Here is a 17375-nt window from a genome sequence, read left to right as displayed (position 1 = left end):
GGCGCAGGAGCACCCCCGCTGGCCGCAGGCTCCTGTCGCCGGAGGCCCCCCCTCCCCCCGCCGGCAGAAGCCCCCCATCGCCGGCCGCAGGGCCCGCCGCCAGCCACCCGGAGAACACCCCCCCCCCCCCCCCCCGCCGCCGGCCGCAGGGCCCTGTCGCTGCAGGCCCCCCCTCCCGCCGGCAGCATCCCTCCCCTCCCCCGCTGGCAGCAACCCCCTGTCGCCGCCCTCACGCCGCCGGCCGGCCGCTGCCTCCCTCCACCGCCGGACCAGGCCGCTGGCCCCTCCCTCACATCCGTCAGGCAGCCGCGCCGTGACCCCGTCGGGCGCGCCTCCGTCGGCGGGCGGCCGTGCCACCCTCACGCCGCCGGCCGGCCGCTGCCTCCCTCCACTGCTGGACCAGGCCGCCGGCCCCTCCCTCACATCCGGCAGTGGAGGGAGGCAGCAAAAGAAGGGGATGGGGCGCTGATCTGCTTGCTCTGCCCGAGCAAGGGAGGAGCAGAGGACCGGAAATGTCTTGGCCTCCATGGATTTGTGCTGCTGGGGAAGAAGGAGATGGGGATGGAGAGAATGACAAGTGGGATCTAAATTGGGGGGTAACAATGGCAATCCACACTCAAAATTGATTTTTTTGGAGCTGAGAGCACCCATCTAGCCAAACACCCCATTTTATTCCGGAGTTCTGGAGTGGAGCAGCTCCATCCAGAGCTGGAGCCATGCCAAACAGGACCATAAAATGAGTGTTTTTGGAGCACCTATTGAGGTACTCCACCAAAAGTGTAGATCTGACCTCTAGCTCCACCTTTTTTCTAGAGTTGGAGTTGGTGGAGCTAGACGTGTTTGGTTGCGAGTTTTTGGAGTTGGTGAAGTGGAGCTAATTTTCAGGAGTGCTGCCAAATACCCCTAAAATACAACCATATTTCTTAAAAAATTGCTCGCTCCCTCGGTCCACAAGCCGTTGTCGTCATGAGCGCGTCTGCATCCACAACAAACAACCCTGCCATGTTGTTTGCCAATGCAAGCCCCGCAACCACAGCCACCCACCGTCCCTTGGGCGGGATGCACGTAAGGACATCTCCAATGATATAAATCAGCTGGTAGCTCAAATTGATATCGATCCTATCTATAAGACATCTTTGAAGGTTATGTTATGAGATAAAATTACATTAAAACTGAGACTAACTTTTCACTCCACACTAATCTCATGCGTTTTGCATAAGCAACTAGCTCAAAGCTAGACCATTTGGAGAAGTCCGAAGCAAACCACTACCGCGCGCGCGTGGCAGTTGCGTTGCGTGCGTGCTCTCCCGCTGCATATATAGTCATCACCTCGAGTCGGTCAGAAGAATTCGGGCCAACAGGTTGGTTGCTTTTGGGTCGAACGCCACGACGTGTACGTGATGCCGCGCCGCCTGGAACCTGAGCCTAGCAGGAGCATATACATAGCGATCTGCCCTGCTGCTGCCTCTGGTGGCTTTACGCATGCGGTTGGCACGTTGGGCTCCGCTTTTCCGCATGCCCACCGGCCGGTTTGGTGCCAGGTCCATCCCGCCCCCGCGGCTACCAAGGCCGGGATCCATCGCCACCACGTCATCGATCGTTACGCCAACTGCTGCTGCTGCCGTCGGTCGTCGGTCGTTCGGTCGCTGTTCGCTCAGCCGTCTCCAGCCCGGCCTGGACGATGTCTCACCCGCAGACGCAGCTGCACTTTCTCCAATCCGTCCGTCAGCACCCGGCTACCTTTCACAGTCACAGTCACGGGTGCAGCACGCCCATTTCCACGTAACCTACCGGCGGCCGTAGCTGGCGAGTGCTGCAGGCGGCGTCGCATGCGTTCGTCGATCGCGTGTGCATGGGCATGGCCGTACCAGTGACCGGCGGTGCGTGTGCGTGTAGGTGATTTCAGGGCGAACTGGCGAAGCAAGCGACCCATTGGCAGACACTACGCCGCTAGCAAACGACTTGCGTTGGTTGATAAATGAACCGGCCAGCAGACGGCCGCCGGGTCGTCACTGACCGACCGACTGACTACTCACCGCACGCTCGGCAGCGCAGACGACATGACTGAACCGTGACTCCATGCGTCATCCGTCGCGTCGCGTGGCGCCTTTTTCCACTACCAGCCGGCCCCCGTTTCTGCTCCCCCTTTCGTTTTGTTCTCCTCTTTTTTGGTAAAGTTGTGTCTGCTTCCGCTCGATGAACGAACGAACGCCGTGTGCGTGCGTGCTGGGGGTGAAACGGGGAACGCATGTGTACTTTCCTCCGCGAATGGCAGGGCAGCTAGCGCACCGCGCCGCCTCTGCTAGCCTGCTCTGCTGGTGGTACTCTGGTGCCGCCAATGCTTGCATACCTCGCCTTCGTCCTTCTCGGCACCGTGTACATCGTCTCACACCAACGTCTCGTGGTGCACTACCCAAAAGGCCAAAACGACTCACATGGCAGGATTGTTCAGTACGAAATGAGTACGTGCTCATGACAGGATTAAGATAAGTAGGACATCGGCACCATACCAAAAACAACGTACTGTAGTAGTAGTATTTCCATTTGATTAGTTGGGATGGAAGCACCGAGTAAAACTCTTGGTTAAATGAACCGGATTTTGCTACTTGTTGTATATCGTGTCCAAACCGCAACTCGATTCCATCAGTTGGGATGCAAGGAACGAAGCACCTAACAGAAAAACGCGGTAACAACAATATCGCAGTGAGTTGTTCGTACAATCCATCTTCTGTTGCGCGCGCGGTAGCTCGAAAATCCTGAGCCAGTAGTACGTTCTGATCGGATCAGCTCGCCGCACCAACCCCCCACGTATTTTTGGGCACGCATCGCAGGTCCTGCAAACCTCCGAGCAGAAGAACCAGGAGCCCAACTGAATCACACAATGACGGCACAATTTTTTTTTCCTTTTAGCACACACAATGACACAAACATCGTCTGACACGCTCACAACGACCCTCGCCCTCCCCCACGGTACCGTCGTCGGTCGGTCGTCTCGCCTGACCCGACGCGCGCGCCAAGCAGCCGCTGCGGCCAACGGCGGCCGGTGGGGAAAAGCGCAAAACGACGGTGGAACCGCAGCCGCAGCGACACCCAGCCGGCCGTCCGTCCGGCCAGCCGGCGTGCAACGACCCCTCCCCCCTGCAGCCCCAACCCAACCGGTCCCCGCCCCACACGGCGCGCGCGCGCGCGCGAGGCAACGTGACGGGGCATGCATGCGCGCGCGCTGTCCCGAGAGCCCAGCCGGCGGTTCGCGGCTCATGCTTCCGCACCCCATTCCCACCACGACGCCCAAAACCCCACCGAAAACGCCCAAAACCCACCGCAAACGGCCGCGCCGGAAACCGTCCGCACCCCGCCCGTCCGTCCACCTAACCCTCGCTCCCCATCACACCAACGAACCAACTCCTCCGGCCAGGAGGAAACAAAGCCTCGGCTCCAAGCCTCTCCAACCACACCCCCCACGTCGCGTCCGTTCTTATATACGCAGCAGCCCCCTGCCCCGCCGGCGGCGAGAGAGAGAGAGAGAGAGAGAGAGAGAGGGACATGTTCTTCTAGATCGATCGGGCGCGGCTGGCGAACGACGCAATGGCGGCGCCGAGCGGCGGCGCGGGAGGAGTGGATGGCGGCGGCGGCCCGGCGGGGTCGGGTTCTGGAGGAGGCGAAGGCAACGGGAGGGTGAAGGGGTCGTGGACGCCCGAGGAGGACGACCTGCTGCGGCGCGCCGTGGCGCGGCACGGCCCGCGGAACTGGAGCCTGATCAGCGCGGAGATCCCGGGGCGGTCGGGCAAGTCGTGCCGGCTGCGGTGGTGCAACCAGCTCAGCCCCGGCGTGGAGCGCCGCCCCTTCACGCCCGAGGAGGACGCGATCATCGTCGCCGCGCACGCGCAGCTCGGCAACAAGTGGGCGACCATCGCGAGGATGCTGCACGGACGCACCGACAACTCCGTCAAGAACCACTGGAACTCCACGCTGCGCCGCCAGCGGAGGGCCGCCGCCGCAGCCGCCAACGCCGGGTGCGCCGCGTTGCCGCTTTGCCCGCTCGCGGCGGCTGCAACGGCCGCCTCGGGCCCTCCCCTCGCGCTCCGGCATCTGCTGCTGGATCCCAAGGAGTCGTCGCCATCGCCGGCATCCGCCGTCCCGTTCCAGCCCCTGGATCTCAAGCGGGGGGACGACGGCGGCGACGACGAGGAAGACGAGGAGGAGGACGACGAGGACGGCAGCAGCGAGGACTCCGTGCTGATGCCACCGCCCAAGAAGCGGCCTTGCATCGGCGTCGGCCCCGGCCAATCGCATCCTTCTCTCTGTGCGGCGAAGAAGCCGGAGCACACGAAGCCTCTTCCGCCACCGACACCGGCCGCGCCGGCCGAACCGGTGACGTCGCTCACCCTCAGCCTGCCGGGCGTCGGCGGGGGCAGCGGGGCCGTCCCCGAGGCCCCGGCACCGCAGGGCGCCGTGTCGGCTGCGGCGACGAGCTTGGACGGGGTTGCCAAGATGCGGGCGAAGCTGGAGCAGGAGTGGCCGTGGCTGCAGCCCGTGATTCGGCAGATGATCTGCGAGGAGGTGCAGCGGCACCTGCAGGGGGCGTACGTGCCCTGCTCGCTCGTCGCGTCGCCGGCCGCCGGCGGGGCCGACGGCCGCGCAGCTGCCAGCAGCCAGGACTGATTGACATGATCATGATCGGTGTGCGCCTTCAGACGAACCGACGGACGTACGGGACGCGATCGATCGGCCGAGCGAGTTTCGCCATCATCTAACTCCTTGCTGTTTCTTCGTTCATCGCATGAACATGTCCATGGTCATCGTGCATTTGATAGGATTTTAGGATAGTTCATGGATCAATTTTACTTACTCTAGCTAGCTAGCAGCGGTAATCTAAGCAAGTTACAGACGACTGTAACCATTTTCGATAGATTAAAACTTCCATATATTTTCTTGGGGAATCAGTTCGTTCGACTGGATCCGTGGATGGATGTGGGGATCGATGGAGCAGTGATGGCTGCTGCCTTTGAGGTGTTTGTTCAGTTGGGCGGTTCAGGTGTGGTTGGGTTGATGTGGATCATTGAATGTGTTGTGCGTGCGTTGGGGGCGCGGCGGGCGAGGGGAGGAGGCGAGTGGGGTTGGGTGGCCGCGCGCGGCGTTACCCAACCGAACGAAACCGCTTGTACGTGGACGTGGCAGCGCACGTACTCGCGCTGCCGGCGGTCGCCGTTTCCAGCAGCAGCCTAGCAGTTTTCGGTTCCTTCTTCCCCGGGGAATAACAGCTCCACCACTACTGCTACTTTCCGTTACTGTTTCGCTCCTTGCTGCGCTTACTCTGGAGTCCGTAAGATTCTTCGGATCAGCATGGTATAATTGGCGTTAATTTTTATATTATCGCATATATAGAATTAAAGCAGCGTCGTCTATATTTAGTACTGCCAGATGAACATAATTTGCTGCATTGAACATGTGAAAGGAAACATACCTGTCATAATTGGATATAGTCTACGTTTTTTTTTTGGCCAACTCTATGGTGTAATACTTTTGATGGCCAAGAAGCTTGGTCATGTAATAACTGCTAGTGGTGCAACAGCTAGCAGCTGGGTTATTGACAACTAGCTTCATTTCAAAAACACAACGGTTTTATTCTTTGTTCAGTTCTACACCTTCATGACAATATCTCACTAACTTTAGGATGCATTCTAACCAATTCTACTTATTCTTCTGTTCCAAAAGACAGAGTTCTCCTCTTGAAAAAAAACTTGTATATGCTACTATGAAAATACTTCCTCTAATAATAACACAAACCATTTATGATTATTGTCAGTCAAGCCTTTTCAGTTTTAACCATTAATGTGTAAAAAATTATATTGATGTTAGCAGATTCATTGTGAAAACACTTTCATAACATATAAAACGTTTGTTTTATGTGCGTCGTAATTTCATAGAAATTGCTCGTCAAATTTTCATTTGTATTCTTTGTGACCGGAGCATATATTGCTCTACAGTTGAGATTTGAGAAGCACGTTTAACGAAATGCATATATATGGTTTAAACAATGCAACACAGCAATATACGGTTTCATACTGTCAGCAAATATGGTGTGCGCCAGCCGTTACAGTAGACAGCAACAAACAAAAGGGCGCCAGCAGAGGATAGATGTGAGTAAAAGCTATAACTGACGCGCTTTATTTCAGCACTGGATGATGGTGATATAGTGATATATACAACCTTTGGAGTACACCTGGACAAATGAAGCAACTAGCCTCCCTACCTTGTACAGCACCAAAATAGATATGTACACGTCTACACGACATAAGAACATTGGGTACAAGGTAGGGAGGCGAATTACATCGATGGTACAAAAAGGAGAAAAATGTGGCTATGAGGATTGTGAAGAGGTCTCTATAAACTTTTATCAAAACTACGTGAAGCCTAACCGGCCTGGTGTTAGACCTGCTGGGTTGGTGGTTACCGTGAGAAAATCACCTGTTACCTGTGCACTATAGGGAGCTTTTCTATGGGGCCCCGTTGAGATGGAAATGTACGGCTATATCATGAGATTTATTTCGTTGATGTCATCCATGGGGATCTCGAGGCCCATCAGGTCGAGATCCTGGAGTCCATCGTCATCGTCCATATTTAGCCAGCCGCCAAAGTCAACCTCCATTCCTGGCAGCTCGAGGTTAGACAAGTCTGGCATTTCGGCATCATTTGAAGCCGGGTCATCACGTCTAGCAGCAGCAGGAGCTGCTGTGCTGTCCTTGCCATTGCTCGAAGGCGTTATTTTGGCTGGAAGCTGTGGATCTCCAGGAGTACTGTTTGAAGGAGCAGAAATGTTGGCTGTCTTCTGTTTGGGCTTTGTTTTATTCTTCCTTTCACCTTTTGCATTAGATGACGATGGACGGCCAGACCTACCACCGTCTCGGTTCTGTCCCTTCCCTTCCCTGTCTCTCTCGCTTCTCTTTCCTTTTGTATTGCTGACAAGTGAAGTACCAAGCCCTGAGGTTTTCAAGGTTCCTCCTGTTATGCTACCTACAACCTCATCGAGCAACAGTTCCCTTTGTTTTACATTGTTTGTCCAGGGATCCTCCCTTGCAAAGGACAGATCCGTCAGGTGACTGCTTGCTCGTGAAGCATCTGATGCACTGGCCCTATGGAGTGATTTCACTGTCGTATTATTATCTGCAAACAAGATAATTCAGATCCCTGATGGTTGGGCAAATCCCTGATGGTTGGGCAATGCGATACAGAAAAAAAGAACTGCTACAGACATAACACCATTCATGGTGACTGCAATACCTTGTGAGGCAGCATCCGGGCTGCTTCTATGAGACGTCGCTGATAAAAACATATCCTTGAAAGTGGGCTTATCAAAGCAACTTGTCCCCACCTCCTCATAGTTTTGGCATCGTGCTAGTGCTCGTTTGACAAAATTTAGAGCAGCATGTCTGCCAGCTCTATTAACATTTTTGCTGCTTGAAACATTTGGACAACAGAAAGCCTGGAGATTGGCAGAAAACAGTTAATCACTTAGTTAAGTATGTTAAAATATTAAACTTCAGAATCCACAAAGCAAACAAGGCGGTTCAGAGCCAACCAATGTCTCAACAAGCTAATCTTTTTTTTAATCATGTATTCAGCGCAAGCGTATGCAACTTCCTAGTTCTTATGTAAGTATGTGAAACTTGAACATCGAGTGTCAAACTCAAATGGAGTTCCACATAATGACATAATAATCGAGCTCAAATCCTGGCGAATGCTACCACCTCAAAATAACTAAAACTATGCAGGTGGCACACCGCTTAAAACCACACAAGTGGCACATTACTGAGGCTGTCCCACTTCCAGAAGTTGGGAACAGCACCAGTGAACCAAGTCAAAGCCCTACCCCTCCTGCTAGATGACCATGGCAAGAACCAGTACTCATGTGCATTGCAGAAACTGGTCAGGAGAGGAAAAGTTAAAATTCCACTACATTCACAACAGAGTAACTGTCATTTTTGGATGTCAAATAAACCATCGAAGTAACTGTGTATAGGCCAGGCCAAGGAGGCTGAAATAATTTTGGAAACACAAGAACATATTTGATAATTGACATAACGATACCAGCTGCAAGCTTACAATTTTGAAGAACTATTGGTGATAACATACTTACCTTTTTTGCCATAAAAAATACATTTGAGTACATTCTCATTCTCATCTTATCGAAAGAAATGCAAGATACTCAGAATTTTTGAAAGGAAAAAGTCCAAATCACTCCCTTCAAGTATAGAGAAAGTCCAGATAACCCCCTAAACTATGTTTTGGTTCAATTTACCCCCTAAACTATGCTATTTAGTTCAACTTACCCCATAATGCAATTTGTTCTTTTTGTTTCTCCATACACAAGTTGAATTTTAATTTGAGACTTTTCAGAGTGGTAGTAGACATCATAATCTATATTAAAAAATATTTTATGAATTTTCATCATTATTTTTTATATAATTTTGTATCTCAGGGATAAATTTTATTATTAAATATCCTACCCTATCAAAATAATGATAAAAAATTTATCATATATTTTTCTAACATGTCTTATGATGTCTGCTATCATCTTGCAAAATTTGAACTTAAGACTCCACTTGTGCATGGAGAAACAAAAAAGACAAATTGTGCTAAGGGGTAAATTGAACCAAATGGCATAGTTTAGGGGGGTAAACTGGACCAAAAAATGCTTTAGGGGGTTATCCAGACTTTAGTTATACTTGAGGGGAGTAATTTGGACTTTTTCCTTTTTGAAAACATCAATCAATTTTTTATGCGCCGCAAGTGAAAAAAATATTTACAGATAATGAACCAAGATACTTTTTCAGGAAAAAAAAAAGATGGTGACAAAGGCAATGGATTAATAGAGCAAACAGTTTCAGACAAAAGCAATGGATTCATGGAACAAACAGTATCAGCAATAAACCTAAAAAGAAACAATTATGTTGATAACAGAACTAAACTGTCAATTAGGAAAATACATAGTAGTGCTTCTTAATCAATAGCCCGATAAAATAAAAAATAGGTACATCTTGAAGATTTGAGGGAGTTACCATATATTTCTCGTATGCTCTCAGGAGAAGTCTGTCCATAGCACGTCGTGAGAATTCCCTGTTATAGTGCACCAAGTATCCATAAGAGTTAGCAACATGAGAAATTCTTTCTGTAAGAGGTGCAAGTGGTCTGAAAATACCTCTGCTGAGACTCTTTTGCAGTTCTAACAATACCATCCAATTTCAATAGCAAGTTTTTCTTCTCCACAACCTATGACATCAGTAAAAGTACTACAATTAATGATGGGTATGTAATATTGTAGATATGGGTTGAAGATATTAAAAAATAATAGAAGAGTTCATCAAGAAATAAGACACATGCATGCCCTTAGTATAAGTTATAAATACCTCTTTATGAAGTTGGCCTTCTAATTTACAGATTTCAGTATCAATATCCTCATCCTCACTCTGTGCAAGATCAGGCTGAAATGGAAACAAGTAAGTCAGAACACGAGAATGATCTGCTAATTGCTATGTTATTTGAGTAAATCAAGGTTTTTAAAAAATGGGAATTCAAATCAATTGCAAAGGAGATGTTACAAACTGGATCAAAATAACAATATTACTAAGAATAAAATGCTTGAAGTAACAAGCTATAGAATATTAACATATATCCTGAAACCTTCAGTAGATTCATCACAGAAAACTAGTGCTACTAATAAAAAAACTATCATGCTGTTGTTCAATCAATCTAAACGAAAGGATAATATCAAATTAAAGGGGAGAATAGTGCATGGCATAGTAAGATAAGTGCCAGAATTAGATAGCAAGATTTTCCTATTCTGGCCAAGTAGTTCAAATTTAAATACTTTTCAAATGAATAGAACAGCATGCATATGGATATGCTTGCCTAGCACTTCTATCTACTCCAACACTCATATCATAATGCTATCAAATATGGATATGCTTGCAAGCGCATCTGATCTGCTTCAAATAAGCTTAAAGATCCACATGATCATTTCATTCCAAACATTCTAGCAGTAGGGGAATAAAGGTTTGGTTACCATAAAAGGAAACAAGCCACCAAAAAAAAATCAAAGCGAGATGAATTAGAAAAGGCAACAACCTGGAGTTCTTAGCAGCTTAGAACATGACCTTTGATTGATTCAGATATTAACAGGAAGACACAGAAGAGAAATCAAGGTCAAATAATTTGTTCACAATTTTTATGTACTATAAAAATGAAAGTATCAGGGGCACAAAACTATACTGGTGCAGTGCACATATGCAAAAACTCAATCTCATCTCTTAAGTCTCAATTCCCCCAACTTGGGCACCCAGATTAAATCCGAGGGATATGATTGTGTTTGTGCCTTTGTGCATATGTTCACCAAAACACTCTAGTGCACCTAATATTTCTTACATAAGAATATCATCTCTAAAGCCAATGCTCATAAAAGTAACATACTGGAAAGTAACACCATCATCAGGATTGGGATATGCATATTAGTGGATAAAATAGTAAACATGAGAACTAAAGTAACAAATAGTAGAAACTTTATGATTATAGTGAAAAAACAACCTACCACAGGTTCAATAGATACACCAACTTCACTCAGCTCAATTATAATTCGATCACTGAAGCACATCTCACTGTACTGAAACTCAGGCCACACCTTGGCTTTATCCATGACATTACCGCCTTTATGTGACAGCTCATCATTATATTTCCAATCAGAATCCATCATCAGACCATTTGGCCCCCTCGCTGAAGCTTCAAGATTCATTAAAGGTTCTAACTTGTAATTATGTGAATGAGACTTCCATCCTCCTTCATCAAAATGAATTTCATGTGTATCAAATGGATATCCCTCGCTTATGTAAGCATTGTTGGTAATACTTTCAACCTTATCTTCATCAATCAAAGCTTGAATAAGTCTTTGGCCAACTGAAGACCCTCCTCGTACCCCAATCCCATGGACAAGTTGATCCAGAATAGGTTCAATGCAGCTTGCCTCCCAGGCAACCCCTATGCCATTATCCAACTGATTCAAGCCAAAACCATTTGGAAGGGCGGTGTGATCATCTTTATTGCTTGTAGCTGGAGTTGATGGCTGTGAAATGTACTCCAGACCACCCTGTATTGGGGAAAAAAATTTAAGCATAGGACTTCATTTAAATCAAGTTATAAAATGAGTGCTACCATTTCTACATGCAGTAACTACCCAGAAATGCATCACCACCATGGTAATTTTGCTAGTACAGTGGTACTACAGTGAGAGTTACAAAACATAAAAGTACCTTATATTTTTGGCCTTCATCTCCTTCTACTGACCTGCTCGAGCTGGAATCATCTGACAAATTTATCTACCCAACAAAGTATTGATCAAGAAACAATAAATTAATGTACAGAAAAATAAATATGTCATTTGACACAAAAGAAAATCACCCCATTTTACCTGTTGACTAAGATAGGCCATGTCTTCTGCGGTTAAAAAAGCGAAGAAAGGTTCAACCTGCCGCCAGAATGGACTTGCGCAAGCAGATCCTACAACGAGAAAAAAATATCATTCAAATATTTAATGGTTTACAAAAGGAAAATTTAAAAAAAAAAGAATTTGAAGGTAAAGTCAATACTTAGGGCAGCATTTGCAGCAGCAAGAAGTTCCTCATGATCATCTTCTGATTGCACTGAAAAGTGAGCAAGGTAAGTCCAAGGGTGTCTAACAGAAACTCTTGTTATTGCAAACAACGCTATAGTCAATACTCAATACTCAATAACAAGAGAAGCTGTTGAGCATGTACCAGGAGAGTCTGATTGCACACTGTTATTTGCATGCCTAGGCCGTGCATTGCCTTTGCGCTCGGACATCTTCTTCATCATTGGTCTCCCAGATTTACTGCATGGAAAATTCAGAGTTAGAATACTGATCAGCGAAATACAACTACTTTTTAGCCGAGGAAGAAATCACCTCTCATTTCTCTCTGAGACTGTCCTCACACTTCTTTGTTTTGTAGTTGGAGCATTTTCAAGCTTGTCCATTGATACAGGAGTGCCAGGCCTGGTTGGAGTAAAACCCCGTCCAACTCTTCCTTGTCTCCTTGCAGCATCTCCAATATCCTCATCAGCAGACAACTTATTCCTTTTGGAAGGATGCCCAAGCATAGCAATCTTCTGAAAACCAGAGCCATGCCCATCATCCAGTTCACCAGCCCTTTTGCTTCTGTCTCTTAACTTCTTTTCAGCAACTACAGGCTCATCACCTTCAGATCCAGTTGAGAGCCCATGATCTCCCCGTTTTGTTTGTTGAATACCATTTACAGATGCACGCCTTGGCAGCCCTGCTGAATCTTCATTGACAGGACTATCTAGCGAACCCGGTACCGGTGCACCATCAGTGGTGATAATAGGGACTAAATTTGACTTCCTTGCTGAACGGGATATCTTCTGAGGCCTCTGTCCACCCCACTGAGTGGGAGGAGACAATGAATGCGTAGATTTCGTACGCTTAGGATTGCCAGATCCACCAGCAGAAATCAACTTATTTGTTCCAGAAGCATGTTCCCAATCATCAGAACTGGCTTGTAATCGATGAATGTTTGGAGATGATTTCAATAATGACCCTGAATTTGATCGGGGTCCCCTGGCAGACCCATTCGCCTTTGGTAATGATGTGATGTTACCTCCACTGTCATCCTCATTAGGCCTGAAAAATCGATGTGTCAAGCCCTAGTTCTGTGTGTTCAGGTGTGTGAGCTGGGTTGGTGGTGGAATGCTAATAACAACTAATCAAGCCTCAATGTGCAGTAGAAGACAACTACCTAGTTTAATGTGGTAAATAATGGAGCACAGGAGCACAGAGTGGAACAAGTAATGAAGCATATCTTACTTGCTAATGGTTCTTGGATTGGGCATTTCTTTATCTAAAACAACTTGACGCTCCCTTTTGTTAGTAGGATGGAAACCACTGTCTTGGTCATTCCTATTTAAGGGTCGTCCAACAAGACCATTTTGTGGAGAAAGCAAATCTGCTTTACTTGTGCCAGATGCAACAGTTCCAGACCTGTACATTGTAGAATATTCAGAGAGAAACATATTAACAAGTTCCCAATTATATTCATGCAACAAAAGTTAAGTTGCCCTTAAAAGAAGCACAAAGCGATAACATCTCAGAATCAATAGAGAATTAGAGATGAAAAACTCCAAGCCTAAGGTGGTTAAATTTCTATTCAGAAAAAAAGGTGGTTAAATTTCTGACCTGAAACTAGGGGAACTTGCCATTCTCGCCCTACCATCACCACTAAACTTGTGTGGCATGCCTTGCTTCGACTCCCGGTCTACATCAACACTCCTCGAAACACCAGCCGATGACATGTCTGCCTTAATGGCAGAGCGCTTTTTCTTCATCTTTGGCTTCTCCCAACCATCAATACTAGTTGCCAAACCTCTGATTTTTTCTTCTGTGACTGCAGAATTGCCATTGGTGGCTTTGCCAGGATCTGAGATTCTATCAATAGGCCCGGGCCCCCTTAATGGACCAGCTGTCCTTGCATCCATCTAATAAATCAGATGTCCATCAGGTAAAATTTATAAAAGGTGCAAAAATCCAAAGTAGGCTAAATAAGGCACCAAACGACATGATCTCTATGTAAAGGAAGTATCATCAGATGAAAGTTAACAATGGCAATAGAATACATTAAGCATGCTAAAAGCCAACAACTAAGCCACATGAAAAACATAAATGCATCAGGATAACACAAGGCCTATGCTGATGTGCAAGGAATTTCATATATATAAATCAGTTCAAAGAAGGCAGCTCATTCTCTACTTATCCCAAAGCCGATTGTACCATCTTGCAATCATCATTGCAATGAACTATTAAAACCTTTTTATAAGGATAAAAGCAAAACAAACAAACAGAAAAAAATATTTGGAGAAACAAGGGACAACCTCAACCATGGATGTACGTATTCTCCTGTTTTGTCCAGCATTCTTGGTCCTCTCTTCTCTCTGAAGTCCAACTTCCATATCGTCTGCATTTATATGGCTTTGAGGAACATTTTTTGGGATAACTCCTCCAGATGATAGCACTCGTTCATTTGATGAACCATCTCCTCGAGAACGTTTTCGTACAATATTGGGACAAAGTTTATCAATTTTCATTGCAGCACCACCAAAGGCTCTAGATCTTTCCCTGCAAAAATACACCAAAATGAACAATTCTTGGACAGGACAGAAGCACATAAGTTACCCACATATAAATCCCTATGTAGCAGGAAAATTTCCCACATGACTTGCCTCAGAAGGTAAAAAACAGCATCACTACATATTCTTGCATTGATAATGCGTTTCTTTGTAAAAATGGAGATTATGTTCAAGTATATGCTACCCCTTTCATCTGATAAGTTCATCTCAAGATAACAAAGTGATTAGTGAAACAATACCTTGCCTTATTTGAGATATCATTAAGATTACTCCTGATGCGTCTGATCTCTTCAATGGAATTTGATAGATTTCTTCCTAGAGATGGAATTGATGGCGAATCTTCTGTGGTGGTTCCAAAAATAGAACTTATTGATTTCTTTAGATCAAACCGAGATGTCTTGTGATCCGCAGTTACAGGTCTTAAATCCACGGCAAGTGATTGAAGTAGACTGAGAGAGTCCACTGCTGCTGACCTTGATGAGCTTGATGCTGGAAAAATCGCATAACCATCACCACCTTCACGAAAGCTCCCTGACCTTTCCAATGAAGCAGCTGCATAGGGCCCACGTTGCGCATTGAAGTATCCATGCCCATCAGGGCTACCGGACACCAAATCAGATTTTGTACCAGAAGATGCCATTGCCCCCAAATCTGGCAATTTTTAAACCACTAACATGTTGAACACAAATTCAGAAGGTGATGATAACTTGGTCTTGCAACCATGAAGCTAAAGGTAGTATGGAATCTTCAAATCACTGAAGTACCTGTGAATACAAACCTCAAAATGATTTATTTCCGCAATTCCAACTATTCAATTCACACAGACACAGCATATAACACGTCCGAAGTAAGAAGTAAAACCTAGCTTTTAGACAGAAAAATAGTTCTTCCAATATTAAGGCTAGCAAACAAAAATGCTCTTCCAATATTGCCACCTTCTGACTATGTAACTAATTCACATAATCTGCAAAAAGAAATTGAATGCATTCTAATATGCCAGTGCTGCTTATATATAAATATGTAAAGGAATTAAGTTGTAAAATTCTATTAAGGCTAGTTCCATAAATGCAACAGTATGCTACTAAATGCACCCATCTATATTCCATAACTCCTTAACAAATATAACCAGCATGATGCAAATTGTGAAAGCATCAACATGAGGCATCAACCTAGTGATAACCAATACAAACTACCATGATCCAGGAGCTACCAATGCAAAACCACCATGATCCATCCAAAGCGGGTGGACCTCGGAGCTACAAATCAAAAACACCATGCTCCTTCATCCATGTCCTTCACTACACAAATGAAGCAGCTCAAACCCTTCTACTTCCAATTTAAGACAAACAAGCTCATAATGAGCCGCGCTAGCCAATCACCGCCCACCGCTAGCTATCACACCGCTATGCGGCAACAGCAATCAAGAATCCCCATCCTACACGCAAAGCAGAGCAAGAGGACAAAATTGCCACCACCAGAACCTAGCACACCAGCTCAATCCACAAGGCTCCATGCACCGCCCCAGATCTCAGCAGGTATCCCTCCAATCCCAGCAGCACGATCCGTCACCATTTCCCACACGGTGTAGCTCTAGCTCATCCTCGAACCACATCGCGCCACGCGCAAGCGACAGTCCGACCCCTCGCCGGATCCCGCTCCCCAAACCCTTGCCGCGGACGAAGGAAACTACCAGGTGGGGAATTAGGGCTTACCGCGCGGGGGATCCGGATCTCCAATCCGGCGACGCGGGGGTGGTCGGCCGATTTCCCTGGGCGAGGTCCGGAGGAGGCTCCTCGAGCCGGTGAGCCGGTGAACGGAGAGGAGGGAGAAAGCTCGGCGAAGGCGGAGAAGGAGCGTAGAGAGAGAAGGGGGGAGGTGGGGTCGCCGTCGGTCTAAACGGAGAGACGGGCGACGAGACGGTTAAAAGGGCGGCGGGATGTGTGCGGATGACAGGTGGGGTCGGGACCACGTGGCAGTGGGAGAAGGGGCGGAGCAGGTGATCTGTTAGAATTTTCTTTTTGTTGCTGATGATGTTCTTCCGTGCTCCACTTTTATCAGAATTTGTGTGTAGAACAAAATCGTGTAGTTGAAGCATTACTGCCAAAAGATTTTCGTCTCTCGCTATATGCATGGGACAAAACTAGATACGTAACCTGGGGGCATGCTGACGGGCGCGCCCCGCATGCCAGCCAACCATCGATGCGCGCCAGCACGCCAAAACCATCGATTCGACAGTACTTCCACTCTTCCCCTGAACTTTCCATTTTTGAAAATTCTATTTTCAAGTAGTATCATAACTTATAAACATAGTTTTGATCCATAATTTCGCACTATCAAATTTTTGTGAGATAATTTTTTAGCACAACTTTGATGTATGCAAAACTTATAAGTATAATTTCTACATACAATTTATAAAATGGACAACTTTGCATTCTATCTTTTTAAAAGCTATAACTTATATACACGATTTATACGCATAATCTTTTTCTAAGAACTTGTGTGATAAAACTTGTAACACAATTTTTATGATATACACATAATATTGCCGATAACTTTTACATGAATGTAGTTAAGTAACGGCATATAATTTATAAGTATAATTTTATTTATTTGAGTAAAATGGTATTTGAGAAAAGATAATTAAAGGGAAAAAACTGGAAAAGAGAAAAAAAATAGGTACGCACAGATGCACGGGGCAGCGGTAGCGCTAGTGGTCAGTGGACCCCCCGGCCGCTCGCTGCTTGCATCGTGTGCGTCACGAAGAGCGCTGGCACGCGCGTGTCAAGTTAGCTTCCCGTAACCTCGTTTAGAGCATCTCTAGAAGAGTTGGTATAATGGATTACTATCCCTGTAACTGCCAGATTACCTTAAAAACTAGCAAAAAACTGCTCTAGCGGATGACCTATATGGATTGCTATTTTAGGCTATGATCTAAATTTCCCTCTCCTTGACCCAAATATCCAATCCAATGATGGATTGCTATATTTCTTCTCTTTACGCGGGAACTCCAACTACCGTTGGTTGAAGCTTCCGCCCACCATCCACCGCCCCTAATCTCCGTCTATGGCGTCGGTGGAGCCTCGCCCTGCCGCGCCCAACCTCCCACGTGTATCCGTCACGCGGCCCCGCCACACACGGACGCTTGTGCGATGCGGGTAAGCTCTGCCATA

At 46.8% G+C, this 17375-nt stretch overlaps 2 protein-coding genes across 2 annotated transcripts; one reads left to right on the top strand and one right to left on the bottom strand.

Moving 5' to 3' along the window:
• Positions 1 to 3468: 3468 nt before the first annotated feature.
• On the top strand, positions 3469 to 5021 carry LOC117850499 (uncharacterized). The gene has a single exon (XM_034732327.2). The coding sequence runs from the start codon at positions 3586 to 3588 to the stop codon at positions 4660 to 4662; it is 1077 nt and encodes a 358-aa protein (XP_034588218.1). The 5' UTR covers positions 3469 to 3585; the 3' UTR covers positions 4663 to 5021.
• A 1124-nt stretch (positions 5022 to 6145) lies between these two features.
• LOC117847916 (uncharacterized) lies at positions 6146 to 16108 on the bottom strand. The gene is made up of 16 exons (XM_034729219.2): positions 15918 to 16108; positions 14445 to 14969; positions 13951 to 14194; positions 13259 to 13557; positions 12890 to 13063; positions 11972 to 12706; positions 11805 to 11899; positions 11637 to 11690; positions 11459 to 11547; positions 11301 to 11366; positions 10586 to 11137; positions 9408 to 9482; positions 9200 to 9270; positions 9060 to 9117; positions 7282 to 7483; positions 6146 to 7164 (listed from the first exon to the last, which is right to left on the bottom strand). Exons 2-16 carry the CDS (start codon positions 14843 to 14845, stop codon positions 6530 to 6532), a joined length of 3750 nt encoding a protein of 1249 aa, XP_034585110.1. The 5' UTR covers positions 14846 to 14969; positions 15918 to 16108; the 3' UTR covers positions 6146 to 6529.
• Positions 16109 to 17375: the final 1267 nt, after the last annotated feature.

This window comes from Setaria viridis, chromosome 3 (assembly GCF_005286985.2).
Source record: "Setaria viridis chromosome 3, Setaria_viridis_v4.0, whole genome shotgun sequence".
Taxonomy (NCBI): domain Eukaryota; kingdom Viridiplantae; phylum Streptophyta; class Magnoliopsida; order Poales; family Poaceae; genus Setaria; species Setaria viridis.
Note: the sequence above shows the minus strand (reverse complement) of the source record. Positions and strands in the feature narration are given on the sequence as shown.

What these genes read in the sequence shown, in the direction of transcription:
- LOC117850499 (XM_034732327.2), top strand. Translation starts at nt 3,586, where the DNA reads ATGGCGGCGCCGAGCGGCGGCGCGGGAGGAGTGGATGGCGGCGGCGGC.
- LOC117847916 (XM_034729219.2), bottom strand. Translation starts at nt 14,845, where the DNA reads ATGGCATCTTCTGGTACAAAATCTGATTTGGTGTCCGGTAGCCCTGAT. An exon ending in TGCTGCAAATGCTGCCCTAA is followed by an intron (nt 11,548 to 11,636) that starts GTATTGACTTTA and finishes TTCTCGTTGTAG; the next exon opens with GATCTGCTTGCGCAAGTCCA. An exon ending in GAGCATACGAGAAATATATG is followed by an intron (nt 7,484 to 9,059) that starts GTAACTCCCTCA and finishes GCCAATCTCCAG; the next exon opens with GCTTTCTGTTGTCCAAATGT.